This window comes from Rhipicephalus microplus, chromosome 8 (genome assembly GCF_043290135.1).
Source record: "Rhipicephalus microplus isolate Deutch F79 chromosome 8, USDA_Rmic, whole genome shotgun sequence".
Lineage (NCBI taxonomy): Eukaryota > Metazoa > Arthropoda > Arachnida > Ixodida > Ixodidae > Rhipicephalus > Rhipicephalus microplus.
The window spans coordinates 29,388,905-29,409,129 of NC_134707.1; the positions used below are offsets into that span (position 1 = coordinate 29,388,905).

Below are 20,225 nucleotides of genomic sequence, written 5' to 3' on the forward strand. Positions count from 1 at the left end.
GTGAGTGAGCGAGTTACCGGATGGTCAGCGTCTAGTTCCGCTCCGTACATGAGAACTTTGTTGGAAGTCTTGTCCAGGTCCGAAATCTTACGGGGAAACCATGGCATGCCGGCGAACTCTGCAAGAGATGGCAACAGCAACGTATGTGCTGAATTGTACGAGTAAAAACTATGTTACGTTGCTAAAACTGCCGTATTGGTATACAAGGAAAGGTAATGCTTAAAATTTCTTTTCGAGGCTGTGCGATAGTGAAAAACCTACCGACATAGACATATGATGTGCTAGCCTTATAAGCTAACTGAACCTACTAGATATATGTATTCATGTTTAAATTTATAATGCCCGGAGGCAAAATATTGTCTCTTCATGTTCCGCACATCGATAACAATTTGTTGTTATCGATGTGCGTCCACGTGAAGAGGAGCAGCTATCGTTTAGCTAGGGGAAAACCTCCTTACTAATTAATATTATCTATGGTGCAAAAAAAAGAAAATGCTTTTATCAAAATTTTTCATTAGTATAGTGTCTTTTCTTAGTGAAGATATGAATTATATCTTGGTTGGCCTTTTCATGTTTACTGACTGTGTAATAACTTTCTTGCCAGTATTTGGGCTAGTGACAAATTTCGCGGAGCTTTTATGACTTATTCATACCCTATCTTAGTACTCTGGCTATCCTCTTGCCCTCGTACGGTTATCTACGCCTGCGATAATACCGACTTTACATCTCCCACAATCCACAAATCTCCAAACTGTAGCACAGACTTCAAAAAGGAGCAGTGGAAGACGCATCTCTCCAGACCTGGAAACGCAGTTAGTGCTCCTAAGATCAGGCACGCCGGGCGGCGAAAGATAGTGTAGCATGGATCTTGGTCACCACTCATTTATCTCTCGAATTCTGTTTTACCCCATTCCCTAAAATGACGTGCCTTCCTCTGGTTATCCTTGTTCTGGACCTTTCTGCCCACACTCTATTCACCTCTTGCCTGTCCTGACTTGAGAAGTGAGGATGGAGAGCAAGCAAGTGTCGTGAAACGAGGGACGCGGGTACAGACCAGTTTGCTTTTACTCTCGCGCCCACGTTTAGAGCGAGCGTACATCATCTTGTCCGCCGTTGTCATCCGTCGATGAGGCCGGCGTGGGGGCTGCGGTACGGTTACGTCGCAGCTGACGGCGAGAAAACACTGGCGACCATCATGCGGTAATAGCAGGATAAATGCTAGCGTAGCCACTCGTTCCACGTACCCAGCAGCCCCCCCCCCCCTCTCCCACACACACACAAAAAATGACTGCGCCCTTTAAGTGATCGAATTTCTGGTCTATAGCGAGCGTCTCCTCTTTTTGTGAGACCAGTTGTGAGCAAGGAGGATTAAAAAAAAATTGCTGGAGTGGCACTGACTGCCCAGGAGTGAAGCCGTTCCACTGGCAAGATGGCGGCTGTGGTCGCCATCTTACTAGGGGCATGATAAATTATCACCGTTTAGCGAATAAATACGAAGCGTTCCCCTTGCATGCCCAACAAGTTTAATGTGGCAACGTTTTCTGGTCACATAGTGCTCTAGGTGCGTCTTACAGTTACTAGTTTTCCTAAGTGAGCCTCTAATTGGAGGCAAAGTTCTTTGTAGATTCAGTCATCTATACTCGTTTTTTTGCATTAGTTCGTCGGGAACAACTATTTTTTAACATAGAACTAACGTTGCATTTATATAACAAATCAAAGCCACTTGATCTTTAAGTGGGCACCATCAGAAAAGAGCACGTTTCCGCCATCTTGGCAGTGGCAAAAGATGGCTTCACTTCTGCTGGCAAGACATTGCTGGAGCTTCCACTCCATCAATTTTTCTTTAATCCTCCCTGGTTGTGAGCTGCGGAGCCACTGCTCGGTACCGTGACGGCTTCCAAGATGGCGCACGCCTTAGGCTTAGCGTCGATGCACAAGCGATGTTTTCATCTCACCGGGAAGGTCGTCGATGCAGAGCGACTCGCCGGGCGCCAACGATGGACCGCCCCGGAGGACGGCCGCGGGTGGCGTCGGCGTGTCGCTGCAACCCTCGCGCGAGCCTTCCCGCAGCAGCTGACCCTTGGAGGAGTAGTACTCCCTGAGCTGGATGCAGTCCACCTCATGTTGGAGCGCGTGCACCACGTCGTTCATGGTGCCCTGGTCGCAGTCGACGCCCACGAAGATCTCGTACTGCTTCGGGTTGACGCGAGACTTGCGAGACTCGATGTGCAGCACGTTGACGTTCTTCTCCTGCGGCAGCAGTTGGCATAGATTTCTAAAAAAAATTGCGCAACTCTGAAGAAGAAGATAACGTTAAGGATTGACTGACAGTTGCGCGCATCGGAAGACTTTCATGATGGTTAAGCGCACCACAAAGAACGGATACATTAGACGGTTGCGTAGCCAGGGGGAGGCACAGAGCAGAAAACGACCATGTCAAGGAGATCGCCCCCCCCCCCCCCTAAATAGAAGAGGTGTCCCTCCCCCCTAAAAAATGTTTGCCTGCGCCATTGACTTTAGAAGCGACTCCTCCTTTCTTCTTCTAAAGTCTTCCTTTTTGTAGCGCTTCTTCATCGTGATGGAAACTTAAGAAGTAAACATGCAGGTGACAAGAATTTCGCGCATGACAGAGTAGTTCTTCGGCACTTCTGAGCTGTGCAAATTTTAGAAAATGTACGCAACGTCAGCCTACAAAAACTGTCGCCATCTTGAAGCTTACCTCGATTTCACTATCATAGAAACATTGAGACTGATAGAACTATACATTGAACAAAAGAGAAAAAGTCGTTTATTATCAGAGGGCGTGGAGTTAGGTCAGGCTGAGAGCAAGTTGGCTACCCGACACTGGAAAGCTGTCAAAGGCAAATCGATGACAAAAAGTGTGCACATTAAAACGATGAAACCAAATATGGTTAATGAAACCTAACTTTTGCAAATTCGGTTTGTTCGCTACTGAAGAGCTGTCGACTCCTCGCGGCCATATTCTCTTTGGAACATCAGTGGTCGGTGTTCCGGTGCCACTTCTTTTCTCAGCTAATAACTCCTTAGAATGTTCGTTCCAAAACGAACATGCTTAATAAATTGTGTGCTGATGTACGTGTCAAACAGAAATTATATCTGATTGTCATTGATTAGCTAGTGATATGTTGACTTATTTCCTTTCATCTAGTGTGTAACTTCCTTTTTTTCTAGCATCAGGTAGTTTTTTGTGTTTTTTTGTTTTTCACCGCGTGGATGAGCCCAAGTATGCTGTGTTTCTCAGTGAAAGAGAATATAGAGCCGGACAAGCTGCTCTTCATGTGAGTTTTTTTTTTTCGATCCTGCTCATTGAATCTTTGTACAGCCTCACTATAAAACTCCATACCACGCCCCGCAGCAGTGGTCTAGTGGCTAAGGTACTCGGCTGCTGAACCGCAAATCGCGGGATCGAGTCCCGGCTACGGCGGCTGAATTTTTGATGGAGGCGAAAATGCTGCAGGTCCATGTGCTCAGATTTGGATGCACATTAAAAAAACCCAGGGGGTCCAAATTACGGCAGCTCTCCCCTACGGCGTCTCTCATAATCATGCGGTGGTTTTGGACATTGAACATATCACATATCAATATCACATATCAATCAATCGCCCCCATAAGACACCGTATACGATACCGCACCGTATAAAAAACCAGTACAGAAGGTTGCACGAAGCTTACCTTGAATACTCTCAGAGCCCTGACCAAGCCCCCGACTTGGTTGCGCAGGGAGAAGATCACGGCCGAATTTTCTTTCGTGTCCGAGGCGCCATTGCTCTCAACGGAGGATGTCTCGTTATCCGAGGCTTCCGGGGTTTCAGCCTCGAGCGGCGCCTCTTTCATGGATATCTTGCTCTGTGAGGGCAGTAATTAAAATCACCAGTTACCTACATAAACACGCGTGCTTGTTTAACTCGGTGGGGACAGAAGAAGCGCGGAATTTACAAAGGGCATCCATTTGTGTCGTAACACGCCGCACAATGTGGAGCGTTGTGGTAAAGCTAGTATTTTGAAGAGCAGTTCGGAGATCGTGGAGACCCTAGACGGCTAGTTGATCAAACCTCATCAACTCTTCTGGGAAACGTGTCAACCGTAATTTGCCTCAGAGGGGAAGGTGCTTCATTTCGACCGATTAGGAACAATGTAACCGTCAGTGAACGCTGTCTAAATTTGTGACGTCATGTCGTTACGAGCTGGAATTTCAAGGTGGCGTCGCCGCAAGCTTTCCTTTTGGCGCGCTTTCTCGCTGACCAGCGAACTTCTCGAGGCAAGCGCGGTTATGTTGAAATTGTGCAATATTAAGTTAGTGAAATTCGAAAAAGAAAATGTTTTTATTTTGGCGTGTCGCTTTAATTTGGTCATCGTTTAGTGACTCCATTCCCAAAGTATCAGCACTTCTTCCCAGGATTTTATTTTCATGAAACCGTGGAGTACGCCTGCAGACCGCTGAATCGGCAGTCTAATGCCCCTCGCTCTTTGTCTAGGTATGTGTAGCGCCCTTCCAGTGTGATGGTGTCGTTCGATTAGGGGCGATTCACCTCAGGGTCGCACTATGTCCAGCCGTTGTCGTCGAGGCTCTCCTCGCCATGACCTTAGTCGAAGCGCAAGTATATTGCCGTATATTGAACCTACATAGCGCGCATACGGCAAAAAAGCAAAAAAATTCGGCAGATCCCACGTACCTGGGAATCGACGTTCTGCGAAGCATGTGAAGGGAAAGTTACCGTGCTGCAATTTTTTTTATTGTGTGACACGTCATGAAATGACGATAAATACACGTACAAACGTTGCACGCATAGACACATGCTGAAGAGTTGCAGATGTTTATATAACCAGTTATTTGCACTTGCGCAACGATGCCAACTAGAACATACATATTAGCAACACCAGAAGCTGACATGGAGCGCTGATGCTCCCGAGAATTCTGGCCCTGAACACTGCCAGATAAATCAACTTTAGCGCATGCCAACTAAGCACAATCGACGCTAACTCGACGAGACGGATGCGTGAAAAGAGCACGTGTGTAATGTTTATAAAATTGGGTAGGCAGCACGGCAACCACTATTGACGTTTCACGAAGATCAAAGTCTATTTGAAAAGTACTTCCGAGGCCTGGTGTAGCTCTATGGTAAAATGCTTCATTGCCACGCAGAATGCATGGGTTCGATTCCAGTTGGGACACTGACATTTGCTCTTTGCATTCGTCAGGTTGACGTTACGGATCTCAGTTATTTCTTTAAACTGGCACGTTTAAATTGCCAATGCGTGTTCTCGTCGTTCCTGGGTAGATACTAAGTGTCAAACACCTGTAGCACATACACGCCCGTGTGTATATGCGCCACTGTCTGGCGGGACATGTTTGACATGTATGTGACGGGATTGGGATATTATTGAGCTCTTGAGCAGCGCGTCATATTCGCCAAGCCATCTTACCCTTGCATACTTATTTAGGTTCATTCCAAGTTAAGGGGGGGATGACAAGAGCACCCAAACGTAATCGGCTAGATAGATAGATAAATAGATAGATAGGTACGCTCAAAGTCGCCGAAGTTCGCTAAGAAATGCTTCCCAATTAGAACAGCAAGGCTAAGGAACAGCAAGCATAAAACAAAGCAAAAAGTTAACGACAAGAAAGCAAAAAAAAAACTCCTAACCAGAACAAAATAGAAGACTACCACACTATAAAAGCGGCAAAGGTGCAACGCCAACAACGTGTGAACGAACCAAATTATCTGTGAACAACAAAAATATTTTCGAAAGGCTGAAGAAATAAATTAAAAGGCCACAATGCCGTAACAACATCGACATTTACCACCCATCGATCAAAGCGTACGACAGAAGAATATGTTAACAAAAACAAAATTAAATATTGTTAACCAGAACAAAATACAAGGCCATGGCTCATCATCCGATGCCCCATCATAAGCAATCACCTCGTGGATCAGTCTAAAATTTTTTTTATGGCGGTTCTCGATTCTAAACTAGACCTGGTATACACTGGTAAACGGGATGGCTTTATGCTCTCTCATAGTACAGTATCAAGTACTCTGAATCGTTAACAACTTTTTCTAAATAAACACACTCACACAGGCATCCTCTTCAAGTGTGAGGCCAAAGGGGCGGCCTTTAGCTCTCCATAGTGGAGTACCGAGTACTCTAAATCGTTGACCACTTTTTCTAAAGACAATCTATGTGCTTCGATTTATCTCAGAATGAGTCCCCTGCCTCGTCGTTTGTGGGAGATGCCGTTACCTTACACAGCCGCGCCATTCGATGTGTTCTTCCCTGCCGTCACAGAATAAAGTCTTCACGTCATCGTGTCGTCTTCGTTGTCACGGACTTCCAAGAAAATTGGGGCAACGCAACAGGCGCGCCGTTGCCCCGGGAAACAGCCGGTACACGCTCTGGGCTCCGCAAGAATCCCGCCGTCCCCTGTCAGCGCGGAATGCTGTCCCTAATTGACAGCGATATTAGGGAAGGAAGCCGTACACGCGAGCCGTTTGGGGAAAATAAGGTCACGACGACACGTCGGGGTTAGGTGACGCGTGGGCGTTGGGCATTGCACGTAACACTTTACTACGTGATGACGAGAAATTAGCTCACGAACTATTTTTTGCCGTTTCTCAGACTGTGACACCGTGTTTAGCGGTAAACGAAAGACCTGAACACCCTCTTCCTTATACGCCGTGCCAAATAGTCTGCCTCGGTGGTAGAGTGGCTACGGACCTCGTCTGCTGACCTAAAGGTTGTGGGTTCGTTCCCGGCTGCTACCGTTGCATTTAGATGGTGGCGTTAACATAGTTCACATAAAAAACAGCGCTAATAACGAGGGACAAGAGAAAGAAGAAGACAGACCGCGGCACTGACTTACAACACGATTTATTTGCTAGAACCGCACAATATATACTTGGGCAGTATCTGACAAAAAATATAAAAAAATAAAACAAAGAAAACAGAATCCACTTATGGTGCATTCAGACGACGGACCGAATCCGGATGTGGCGGGGCGGACGGCGCGTCACGTGAACTCACATCAGCGATTCCCCTCGTCCATGACTCGTCCGCGCGGCTCGCGGACGGATGAACCCAACCTGTTTCTCACATCGGTATTCTGGCGAGGGAGAGCCGATACTTCAGCGGATTAGCTCGGGGTTTCTGGCAACCAGTACACTTTTCGTCTGCTCGTGGCATGTCCTCCATGGCTCGCGGATAGCTGCATGACTGGTCGGCATCTTCTACGCTTGAGTATGGTTTACTTAGTTTCCGGGGGCTTTGTTCTCAGGTGAATAAATACGCGGAAATAATTTTTGGTGTTTCGGGAAATGTCGCCGCCGTCGCTTAACACGCGAGATTCTTAGCCGTCATGGTGGTGAAATATTCTAACTTCTGCAACCGGCGACGTGCCGCTTCTAAAAAAAGGATAGGAGACGCGTTCAGAAGTTCTACAAGTGGGGAACAATGTATTTGAAAGAACATTCTGCCAGCAACTACTTTTCCTCCTGAAAAAATAACACTCCTCGTTCATTTGTCACAACGCGACAGACATCGCAGTCAAGCGTCGCTTCTTGCGGGCATCCATGTTGAATACTCTCAAACCGGTCTGCTTTCAGCGGGCGCAGGTGAACGGCGAACCTGCTGTCGAGAGTAATCCGGCTGTTTTCTCCTAGGACACCGTCTGTCGTGTGAATGCGCCTGCAGGCGGATCATCCGCGGATTAGCCATCCGCGTGCACGACAAATCCGGATTCGGTCCGTCGTCTGAATGCACCATTAACAACCACGTAATCATCGCCACAACGCACCATGAACAACACGTGTGCTAACGTTCCGAAGAAAATCTATTTCTTTTTGCGATAGCGCAATCGAAGGCCTGTTGACACATGCACTGCCCAGCCTTTCTATCTCTACGGCCTCATAAATTTAACGTATCACCTGGTCTCCTTCTTTTTCTTGTCCCTCGTTATTGGCGCTGTTTTTTATGTAAATTATGTCGTACCAACTCGCCCAAGCAACCACGTTAGTTAACATAGTGTTGGTGGTGTTAAAAGTTAATTCCCCCGTGTTAAGTGTGATGTGAGCGAACGTTAAAGAGCACCAGATGCTCTCGTATTTGCGGGGTACTCGATAATGGCAGGCCTTATAATCATCAGGAGAGCTGTTTCTTGGGCTAGTTGCAATAACATACTATTTATGGTCATGCTTGAAAACAAAAAAAGAAGGGGCTGCGTGTGTCAGAGAAGTAGCCACGTGTCATTCTTGTAATCAAAGAAGTGGCCATGTGTGTCTCTGTCCAGTTGGTTTCCTTGTTATAAAAGGAACAAAAAAAACGAAGGTGCGATAGCACACATCATGTATATGTAGAGAGGATTCTCAAATTAACTTCAACTAGCAGAACGTTTTCGTTCGCGGTTTACGTGTCTGTTCTTGTGCCCTTTTCTTTCAATCACGATCAAGAATAACAGTACTCACAATCATTTCGAGCTTTTGGCAGGTTAAATTATAGATATTATTATCATGCCAGATCCATTTTTGACATCAAGCAGGGCACGCTAATGATAGTCCATGTAGTTTCAATCATAAAATATAATGAAACAACATTTTCGCGCAAAATGTGAACTTTGTACGCATGCCCCGCCACGGTGATCTAGTGGCTAAGGTACTGCGGCTGCTGAACCGCAGGTCGAGGGATGGAATCCAGGCGGTGGCGGCTGCATTTCTGAAGGAGGCGAAAATGCTGTAGCCCTGAGAACTCAGATTTGGGTGCACGTTAAGGAACCCCAGGTGGTACAAATTTTCGGAGCTATTCACTACGGCGTCTCTCATAATTATATGGTGGTTTTGTGACGTTAAATCCCTCAAATACAAAGAGCTTTGCACGCCGCATTTGATAGTTTTTAGTGTAGTGAATTGTTTGTTTGGTTGTTGTTTCATTAGTTGGGGGTTGGACCAAATCGACTCCTGCAATGGGGGATGCCGCTTGAGGGTGCCGGATCATTTCGACCATTTGAGGTTTTTTGAGGTGCACTGGTATCGTGCAGTAAATATTGAACGAAGAACTCAATGTTATGTAGTGACTGGCATTATATAAGCTTCGCATCAAATAGTTAATCTTTCAATGACAGATCCTTCATTTCCGTCTTGAAACTTCTTTTTTGTTTTCCACAGTCATGTGTTACTCTGTTCGTTATTTTGCAACATATGCAAAAGGATGTCTTAATTGTGTTTATTGTAGAAAATTTTTTCACATCCGTTCGTTATTTCAAGAGACTTTCGGATACTAACTTGCTAATTCTGGTTCTTGTCACACTAAGTGCTTCTAACAATCAATACATTGAACTCATGGCTACATCATTTCTCACCATGATAAAACATCAAAAATTGAATTTCGCGGATGTTTAGTCGGTTGAAATAAATAAAGAAATCAATACCTCGGAGCGCTAGCAAATTGGCAGATCCCACGTACAGTGGGAATCACTGATATGCGAAGCACGAATGAGAAAGGTTTATATGTCAGTTTAAAATCAGAACAACGTTACGAGGTGGAGGTAAATTATACCGTACATAACTTCCATGTCATAATTATTACGTTTGGACGTGTCATTTACCTTCATAACCTATTCATGCAACCTGATACGAAATTTGGTAAATGGGAAGCTAGCGAAACGGCCGCGAGCGTGCTATGAGCGTAGCATGTAGTCACGCTTTACATGACACGAATATCATAATTGTCACGTTTGGACGTGTCATTTAACTTCGCCGTCTACTGGCACCATGCAATAACAATTTTGTATATGTGAAGATTGAGAAACGAGCACATCGCGAGCGTGGCATGTGGTCGTGTTGTTACATGGCACGCATCTCGTGATTATCATGTTTGCACCAGCCACATACCTTCGTCGTCCATTCACGTCCCGTAATACCAAACTTGGTATATGTGAAGCTAGCGAAACGGCGGGGAGAACGTTATGAAGGGCCCAATATACTGCGACGTAACGTTGACGAGCGCACGCAGGGCGCAGCGACGCTACGCTAGCAAAACGCGACCACTCTATAGTCTGACCAGACGCGACCGGCGTCTGTCGGCGCAGCTCGGCGGTAACCGGTGCGAAACGCGACATGCTGCGTTTCGCACCAACCACGTCACCGAGAATGCACCGCGTCTGCCTAGCTTCGTGACGAAGGGACGCCGGGCGTGCTCAAACGCGCATGCGTCAAGGCAACACAGTGCGGCGCGAGCCTGCGAGTTTATACCAGGCAGATCGGCGCCTGGCGTGGCATCGCCGGCATGACGCGACGAAACGAACGCTGGAGCACACGCGCACCGGGTCACGTCTAAAGTGCCAACCACTGGCACGCGTATGCACACGCCTACGCGTCAAAAGCGTCTAGTCGCGCCTGTGGAGGAAAAGGGCGCGCAACTACTGGCACGCGTCGACCGCGTTGACGCCCACGCGTCCAAGGCCGATGCACAATGTTGCTTGATCTTTTGGCTTAGAACTGTCCAAGTTCAGCACAGAACGGCGCGTTCTCAACTGGAGCGGGAATGTATGTTTTAGAGGATATAAGAACACGTTAAAAAGTTGATAGTGCTTCACCCACCACAGTTTAGACTATTTTAGAAGTAATTGACATTTCAGTGCCCAAAGTAACTACAGCGGTATGCACCAGAAATCAACATCGGTGCGTGCGCCGCTCCCGCGAATGAACATTCGCGTCTAATATACTGTACGTCTATCATAGGCGTGTGCAGGGTTCTCCTTAAGGAAGGGGGGGGGGCAAAAGTTTGTCCCATAGCCCCTCCCTAGGGCTGACTTAGCACCCCCTCCCTATTATGTTAATATATGGAGTTGACATTGAGCTCCCCCCCCCCTCTCTGTGGTGAATGAGGCGTGGCTTCCCTCCTGATGCAGGTATACCATGTGCAGGTATACAAACCACCGGGTTTCTATACCTGCACTACCAAAGTTACTAACAATATCTTGCATATGCTGGTACCTTCAGTATATTTATCAACATATTTTATATCAGTAAATTTAATAATCACACCTGCAACTTCGTGATCTGACAGATTTAAGTCAGTCATAAGACTACGATTGAGGCCAGAGTAGCAGGCTTTCGGCTGATGCGCGTGTTCGAAATATCTTCTAATGCAACAAAGCACACCTGGTTCTTATTGATACAACTGATATTGGCCATAAGATAGGAACGAAATACTGCGTAGAATGCCTTCGGGCATTTTCCATAGTCGAAATGTGCTGTAATGCAACTAACTGTGCCTGACACTTCATGATGTGACAGATATTGGTCATAATATTGCAACTGACCCCTGTATGGAAGACTTCTGGGCGTTGTCTTTAGTCAAAGTATTCTCTAACACGACAAACGACACCCAACTATTCATGAAGTCACAGATATCGGTCATAATATTGGAACTCAACCCTGTATGAAAGACTTCTGGATGTTGTCTTTAGTCAAAGTATTCTCTAAAACGACAAACTACACCCACCTGTTTATGAAGTCACATATATAGGTCATATTATTGGAACTGAACCCTGTATGAAAGACTTCTGGATGTTGTCTTTAGTCAAAGTATTCTCTAAAGTGACAAGCCGCACCCAACTGTTCATGAAGTCACAGATATCGGTCATAATATTGGAACTGAACCCTGTATAGAAGGCTTTCGAATGTTGTCTGCAACCAAAATACTCTCCAATGCAACAACCCACACCTACTCTTCATGATGTGACGGATTTAGGTCATGAGACTGTAATTGTACACTGTGCAGAGGGCTTTCGATTGATAAGCGTATCGGAAATATCCTCTAATGCAATAAACCGCACCTCGCTCTTAATGATACAACAGATACTGGTCATAGGAATGGAACCAAGCATTACATATAATGCCTCTGGGCATTTTTTGTGGTAAAAATGTGCTTTAACGCAATTAACTGTACCTGAAGCCTCATGATAAGACAGATATTGGTCATAGGACTGCAACTGAAGCCTGTATGGAATACTTCTGGATGTTGTCTATAGTTAAAGTATTCTGTTAAACGACAAACTGCACCCAACTCTTCGTGAAGTCATAGATATCGGTCATAATACTGGAACTGAACCCTGTATGGAAGGCAGTCAAAATGTTCTCCAATGCAATAAAACACACCTGAAACTTCATGATGCAACAGATATTAGTGATCAGATTGGAACCAAGCACAGCGTGGAACACTTTCAGATGGTATATTTATTTATTTTCAAATACGGCAGCCCAATGTGAGGCTACTGCAGAAGTGCTGTACATATATACAAAATGAAAGCATTTAAACAGTGATATCACAGTAAGTGTGCCAACGTAAACAAATATCACTACCCCCTGAGTGCACCCCAATAAGAAATGAGAGAAACAGAACATTAATATGATACAAGTGCCTCCAAAATGTCAGACACACTGGCATCACGAACGAAGCCAAGTAGATCATTCCAGTGTTCGACAACTTTATTTGAACGTGTTGGAGAGCACTACAAATGACTTCTAGGCTGAACTGTCATTGTAGATCAGTGCTCTGTTGTAGGTTTCTGCACTTTGCTGCTAGTTTCAATATCTTTTAACATCTACGAAGTGCATCTGACACTTCTTGATGAGACAGAAATTGGTTTTGAGACGGCAGCCAAGCACTGTGGCTTTCACATGTCATAAATAGTCAAAATACCCTCGAATGCAATAAAGCATGCCCAAATTTTTTGATCGGACAGATACCGGTCATAGGATTGCACCAGAGCACCATACAGAAGTTTTGGCAAGTTTCTTAACATAGCCTAACTGAATGTGCTTAAGTGCATGCATATATAGTCCAAGTTAATGTGTATACTAAAAACCTGAAAAGAAATGAAGCAGTCCTTGGAAAGACATACAAAGATTCAATGTTTGAAACCATCTAATAATATCTTCAGCTCAGTACAGTCTAGAGGAACAGATAAATACATGCACAGTTCTGAAAGATCTCATAAGTCACATGAGGTACTTTTTGCATTTCTTCTATACAAAGTGCAGTACAGTACTAGTGCACCTTCATTCTTTCTGTGCATACGGTGACCTTCTCTTCCTACTATTGTGTCATCGTGCAGCTAATTTCAAATCAGGCGCTTCTCACAAGGTTTTCAGTTATCTGTCTAGCTGTAAACAAAACGCGTGTTATATTATAGTGAACTGTAAAACGACGGAAAAGCACCATCGTATACCTACAGCTATGAGTATCAGAATGAACTATAAATTAAGAATGTGTATGTTAGAATGCCTCCAAACAATGTATGTGCAACTGAGCGTGGCCGAGAAGCAGAACAAGCGAGAAGTGAAATAGCAGGCAATACCAGCAGCACTTAATCATGCAACTTTCTTTTTCGATCACCACAGCAACGCACGCTCTAGTTTCTATCTTGGATATGAATGGACATGAGACTGCTGACAGCTGAATGTGTCAGCGTCGCTGGTACGCGTCACGAAATCACATCACACTGATACCAACCAGAGCACGCTTGTTAATAGCTTGGCAACACACGAAAACGATTTGCACCGAAGCCAACGAATGTTTCAGCGTCATACAATTCGCGAATACACTTATACGTACGATTTCACATCACCAAAATGTGCTGGCTAGTGCGAGGTTCACTTTCAGCGATGATGAATACCGATGTTGAAAACACAGTGTAAATAAAAACTCCTCCGTATGCACTACGCAATGTTTTGGGCGTCGTATACGGTGTCTATGTTGCGACGGAAACTACCGTAGATCTTCGTCAGCCGATGTTCCTCGCATGTGTTGGTTCATACGAACTAGACGGTAGAGGCCTACGCTGGATCCAGATGACACCGCTCTGAATCGCCTCCGCGGTAGGCGAGGGCTCGCGCTCAAAGCTTCGAACCTCCGAAGTCTGTTCACACTTATTTTTAGCACAGAAAATCACAAATCAAAGCACAAGAACACCGACATGCACCAGTAGTCTGTGCGATGTTTTCGCTCGGCCGACGATCGCACTCGGGACCGGTGCCGGCATTTGGTGGATTTGTCGGCGTCGCTCGAACTCGGCATGAAACCACGTCACACTGGTAGCACTCGCAGTCGTTTGTCGTTTCGTTGTCGTTCTAGATTACGAAGCGGTCATTCATGAACGTTTGGAGTAGTTTTCATGCTTGCTTTCAGCACTCGGCTGTGCCTTCGAAGCGGCGGCCATTAGGCACAGCGTTCGGAGTCATCGCGGCTTCTGGTTGGTTGGCGCGCGGCCTCTGGTTGGTTGGCGCCGCTGTACGCGTGGGGACGTAGCGTACGCGAGGTGAAATATCAAGCCCGGCTTGATCCCTCGCGCCTGCTCGCGTATGCCCCTCCGAAGCCGACACCTAGAGGCGCATTTGACGCTTTTGACGCGTAGACGCGAGCATACGCGTGCCAGTGGTTGGCACTTAAGTGTATTGGCGCCTTGCGTGTGGCATGTAGTCATGCTCTTGCATGACACGCATCTCATAATCATTATGTTTGCACCAGTCATCCATTTACCTTCGTCATCCATTCGCGTGACGTAATACCAGATTTGGCATATATATGAATCTAGCGAAACGGCCTTGAGCGCATCATGAGTGTGGCATGTAGTGTTGTTACATGACACGCATGTAATGATTATCATGTTTGGACATGTCATTTACATATGTCGTTCGTCCACCTCACGTATTACTGAATTTGGTACATGTGAAGCTAGCGAGACGGCCGCGAGCGCATCATGAGCGTAGCATGTAGTCATGTTGTTACATGACAGGCATCACATGATTATCATGCTTGCACCAGTCACTTCCCTTTGTCGTCCATTCACGTCCCTTAATACTAAATTTGGTGTATGCGAAGCTAGCGAAACGGCTGCGAGGGCATCATGAGTGTGTGGCTTGTAGTCATAATGTCACATGACATGCTTCTCATGATTTTCATGTTTGCACCAGTCACATACCTCCGTCATCCATTTGCATCACGTAACGCCGAATTTGGTATATGTGAAACTGCCGAGACGGCTGCGAACACACCATGAGCGTGGCGCGTAGTCATGACTCATGACTTACATGACATGCGTGTCATGATTTCCACGTTAGGGTCTGTCGCTTATGTTCGCCATGCAGTCATGTCATATCATACCAGTTTTGCAACATGTCATGTGAACGAGACCACCACAAGAGCAGCAAGACCGTGAAATGTAAATCATGCCATTCATGACATACATATCATGGTATTCATGTTTTAACTAGTCAGGTATGCTTGTCATACAGTCATGTTATGTCACACGAAGTTTGGTATCGATACCGTTATCCAAACGGCCAGGAGAGCTAAAAGTCGCAGGCGGCTAGATGGATAGATAGATTCGCTCAAAGTCGCCGAAGTTCGCTAAGAGATGCGTCGCATTTAAAATCATACTACCTGCTTGAAGCAGTAAACGTGGTTTCCGTAGTGGCTGCGGCGTTCTACTATTGAGGAGAATTACGAAACAGATTCGATTCCTTGCATCACTGACTGCCTTCCAACGTGGGCGTATGCGAAAGCATCCCTCGTTAACCACGCTTTGAACGCACTTCCCCAAACCATAGGAGGCTTTTTAAGTCCCCATATACCATATCCATAACCAGAAAGGAATGATTGCGCTAGGGGGGGGGGGGGAGGGGTGTCAGACCTTTTGCAAATTATGTCACGTTGTACGAGTGAACATGATGCACATATGTCACGTTGTACAATCTGTGGTCATGCCAACACATACTCACATGCCAACAGTACGTGCACACATGCCGCACACACATTTTCGTACATTCATACAAAGCGATGGGACAAAATGCAATGGTGTGAAGCGCCAAAATGAAAGGGTCTGCCAAGCAAAGTAGGCTCAGAAATAACCACAGCGGTGAAAGGTATCACTACTATGTACTCATATTCAGTATTAATATCAGAAATATATCAGCTTACGCTTACACTCGTCTGTTAACACATATCTCTACGTGGTAGCATTCATGCACCTTCTGCATATCTGTTTTAACAGAGGCGCGAGTTATGTGGGTGGAGGGGATGGATGCCCCGACTTTTCTCTGAAACTCTTTCACGTGAAATTTTTGATAAAGATATCTCATGTGAGTCACGTATATTACAAGAGCGTCCTTGCTCGGTTTAATTCACTTATAGCTCGTACTTGAAGCTACAATATCAAAGAACGTATTGTATAGCACTGATTATGTGACATATTAGCGTTAAAGAGTAACGGACATCATGTGCAAAAAGATAATTTTACGCGATCGAACTCATCATTCTGCTCACTCAGGCTTACTAAGACTCAGTTGAAACCGTGAATTGGAGTCTCAGTGAGTCCAGTTGAGGAAAAGTTTAGTAAGTCAGAGTCTATGTGAGACAGGTTGGGGAAAATTTTGGTGATTCTGAGTCCGTGTGGGCCTTGAGCACAATATATATTTCATAAGGAAATGTGAGTTAGCTCGAATTTTCTTCCCGACCTATATGTATCAGTAAGGTTCGTATGTTTTAAAATACTTTTTATTGATTATATATGCAACTTGGAAAGTCACGAGAGCCGAATATGGCAGTTGAGAGTCATTACAATAATCAAGAAATCTTAATTTGTGTTTGGCAGGCTGACGATTAGCACTGAGTATTTCTCTCCTGCATATTGACAGGGAGGCAGAGCCCTGTATGTAAACATTTTACCGGAAATATGAATCTTAGAGTGGCGTGATAAGCAAAGCGGCAGTTGCATCGCGCAATAAAACCATGAACTGCGAGACAGCTGATCTCTGACGAACATACATATTGTTAAAGCATGTAGAAGTATTTAGAGAGGAAATAAAACTGTTGCAGGAATCAGCAAAACGCAGTAACAAAAAGCTTGAAGAATGTCGCATACTGCCGTGGAGTTCCAGAAATTTAGAGCAGCTTAACACAAATTCGCCACTCCTTTTTAGACAGACGCATGGTTACGCCTGCTTCCGAATGAGAAAGCAGGCAGGTTTTCTTTTCACAATCAGAGCCCGTTACAAAGCAGCCACATGTTTTTACACAAGAACGGCTTTGAAAAACAATACTCTAGGCAGTGGTGATGTTTTAATCGTAATGAGAAATTTCACATTGCAGAATGGTGCGTTTGCGCTATTGTGAAGTACAGCAATGGTACTGCATTGAACGCCATTCCCACGACATGAACCAAGATCAACCAACGTTGGGTTAGAACAATTTCAGATTGTGCACGAAGCCCTACAGGCTTGTACGGTGGTACTAGTGTATTGGATATAGCGACGGATTGGCTCAAATGCTATGAAACGCGAGTTTCAGAGTCGGGTATGAAAGTCCTAATTCCTAGCATGATTAAAGAAGGAAGCCAACTCTTGTCGAACTACAGTGGAGCTCTGTTTAAACATTTTCGTATTGGTGAACTTCACTGATGACTAGATCTGTATCGTCGCAACTTCAGCAACGACTTTCATCACAAGGTGTTGCAGAAAAAACAGGGTTGAAGGTAATAATAATAATAATAATAATAATAATAATAATAATAATAATAATAATAATAATAATAATAATAATAATAATAATAATAATAATAATAATAATAATAATAATAATAATAATAATAATAATAATAATAATATATTGTAATAGTGTAAAATAAAAAATATTAATATATATTCCTCCCTTAACACAAAGGGACATTGTAAAATAACGCACAAAATATGTGTCATTTATATCTTTCCGGCAGGGCGAACTTTGGTTCGCATTTCCCACTTACTGATGTTAAAGTGGGCCAAGTGAAGCCGTCGCGTAAGTTGTCGTGGAGTAGTATAGAGTCCGGCTATATCCAGTTCAAAAGCATGAGCACTGAAGCTGAAACTAAAGTACTTTTTTCTTGCATGGTTTCCACATTGTGGAGAGCCGAAGAGCTGCGAGACGTACTATCGCAACAGGTGGTTCGAATACGTTCCGGTTCCCGTTTTCCCAAACTAAGTTCATTCGTAACAATACACTCGAGTGCATCGCACTACTCACTTTTATCTCCTCGATGAACGAATCAGGAAAGTCGGATAGGCTCGCCATTGCCGGCGTGCTGCAGCACCGTCTGCTCTGGAAAAGTTTTCGCCGGCTCACCGAAGTTGCACTCGCCGCCATATTGTTTTCTTCCTTTTGCCTCTCTTTGTTTCGCTTTACCTCAGTCAAAAACGCACCGGGACTGCAAAAAGCACTGCGCTCCGGCCGTGCGAAACAATGAAATCGCGAGCGGTTAGAGTCGTCGAAGCGATCACCAATGGAAAGATGTACGCAACACCTGCCTTCTTATCACTTCTTATAGGTACCGACTCCCTCCTTTCTTCCTATCTATCCCACGCATCCTCTCCTCCCCATTCTGTCGCGCAGAGCGTTGCCGAGTTAGGGAAAGTGGGATATACGCAGGCGCCACCTACTGGACGCAACTGGTGCCTTCGGTTGGCTGGCGCCCGGAGATTACCAGCGGGTGGCGTTAAAGTAGAGGGAGAGGAGGAAACGATGAATGGGGGAAGGGTGTCGGAGAAGAGCTCAAATACAGAATGCCAATGAAGATTCCAGGATGGACCCCTTTCTAGCCCTTTCCTTTCCCTTTCGATGACACTTCGATTGAAGGAGTTCTCTGCCAAGTGGAGTGGATGTGCGCGCTGGCGACTTAACGGCGTCTCGCGTCGGCAGCGCAAGCATGAGTGTCGCTAAAGGTCAATTTTACGTACAGGCGTCACCATGTGACAGCATCACGCGACAGATAACCGAAATTCGGGGCGTTAAGATGACGTCACTATGACGTGTTTACGTGACATATTGCTCAGTGAAAGGTGCTCAGATCACGGAGGCAGTGCAAAGCCACGTTATGTGTCGAACGTTTTCGGATGGTGGCTGCGCAGGATCAACAAACACATTGACTGGGAATAACAAGATGATAGATGGCTTTCGCTTCGTAGTCATGCTAGTTGAATACGCTAGAGACCCTGTGAGTTTTTGGCAGTACTGAGTGTACGTGGCTTAAAGACCAGTAATTTAGCAACAATAGACCTTTTGAAGTCGGTCTAGAAATCGTCCTGATGTTGAAATTTTATATTGCGAACAAAATTGATGTATGAAAGGTTTTAGCTTCAATTTGATGTGAAGTGACATTGAACTTTGGGTCGGGGGGATCGGAGCTCCAGGTGCTAACTGTCAAGTTCATCACCCGGAAGGGTTGGTTAAATGTGGTACATTACTCGCTTGTCTTGCGGAAAGCCTTATATCAGCCGACCCAGGAGGTGCTTAAATAAAACTTCAGTAAACTACAGGGTGTCACTAAAAGCTTAGCCTTCAACAAATTGTGTGCTTGCATTGTAAATATTGCAAACGGTCACCCGTTGCCGCGTCAAACAAAGGTGCTATTTGGGCATAAAGGAAGGACAGCACGACAAGTAGGTGAGGTACTTTTCATTCCCAAATATAGTGATATGTGCGCTGATAGGCTATTAGTTTAGTTGCACAAACTATAAATTGCTTATCTAGGTGCCAACTTCAAATTTTTCACGTGTATTTCTTTTTTGTTCGCCGTATCTGTGTTGTCTGCAATGTCTTCGGCAATCTGTGTTTTCCTTGTGCTAGTTTATTTTCGCGCAGTTCTTCGTGGTTGTATATTTCCAGCTTGTTTAGTGATCAACACTTCTAAACAACACATAACGGAACATTGTAGCACTGCGACACATGAAAAATCTATCTACTCATCACAATCGGTTGCTAGCACGTGTTCATTATAATATAAGGAAGGGTGCTATCAAGTAATCATAAACGTCTTTCAGGCGTATAATGCGTCAATATCAAGCTTTATTAGGCGTAGAATCACGACAGAGTTCCATTCGTCATCACTTCGTCCAATATTCCTTGATAATGATCCCGTGGAAACGGCAACCACGATTTTGATAGGGCACCTCTGTTTCGGAATTCCCCTGAATAGGTTTGAAAAGTGTAAGCATTTTGGTTTGTGATGAAGCATTAACGTCTCAGTGGCTGTGAATACGTTCAGACCAAATGTGCCATCGTTGTGGGCATGAGCTGTGCCTTTTGGTATTTTTCTGTGCCTCTTGGCAATGAAATCAATCGAAAGCTAGGTCGTTCTTGCGCAACTCAGCATAAAATTAAAGAAAGAAGAGAGAGTC

The 20,225-nt window shown here is 45.1% G+C and overlaps 1 protein-coding gene across 1 annotated transcript in view; it reads right to left on the reverse strand.

Annotated features, from left to right (window-relative positions):
* LOC119165283 (tryptophan 5-hydroxylase 1) overlaps positions 1-18,316 on the reverse strand; it is a 35,728-nt gene extending 17,412 nt beyond the window's left edge. The window contains 4 exon segments of the mRNA XM_075871407.1: positions 18-118; positions 1,974-2,250; positions 3,694-3,867; positions 18,076-18,316. Coding sequence (XP_075727522.1) covers positions 18-118; positions 1,974-2,250; positions 3,694-3,867; positions 18,076-18,195 — 672 coding nt within the window. The 5' untranslated portion in view covers positions 18,196-18,316.
* Positions 18,317-20,225: the final 1,909 nt, after the last annotated feature.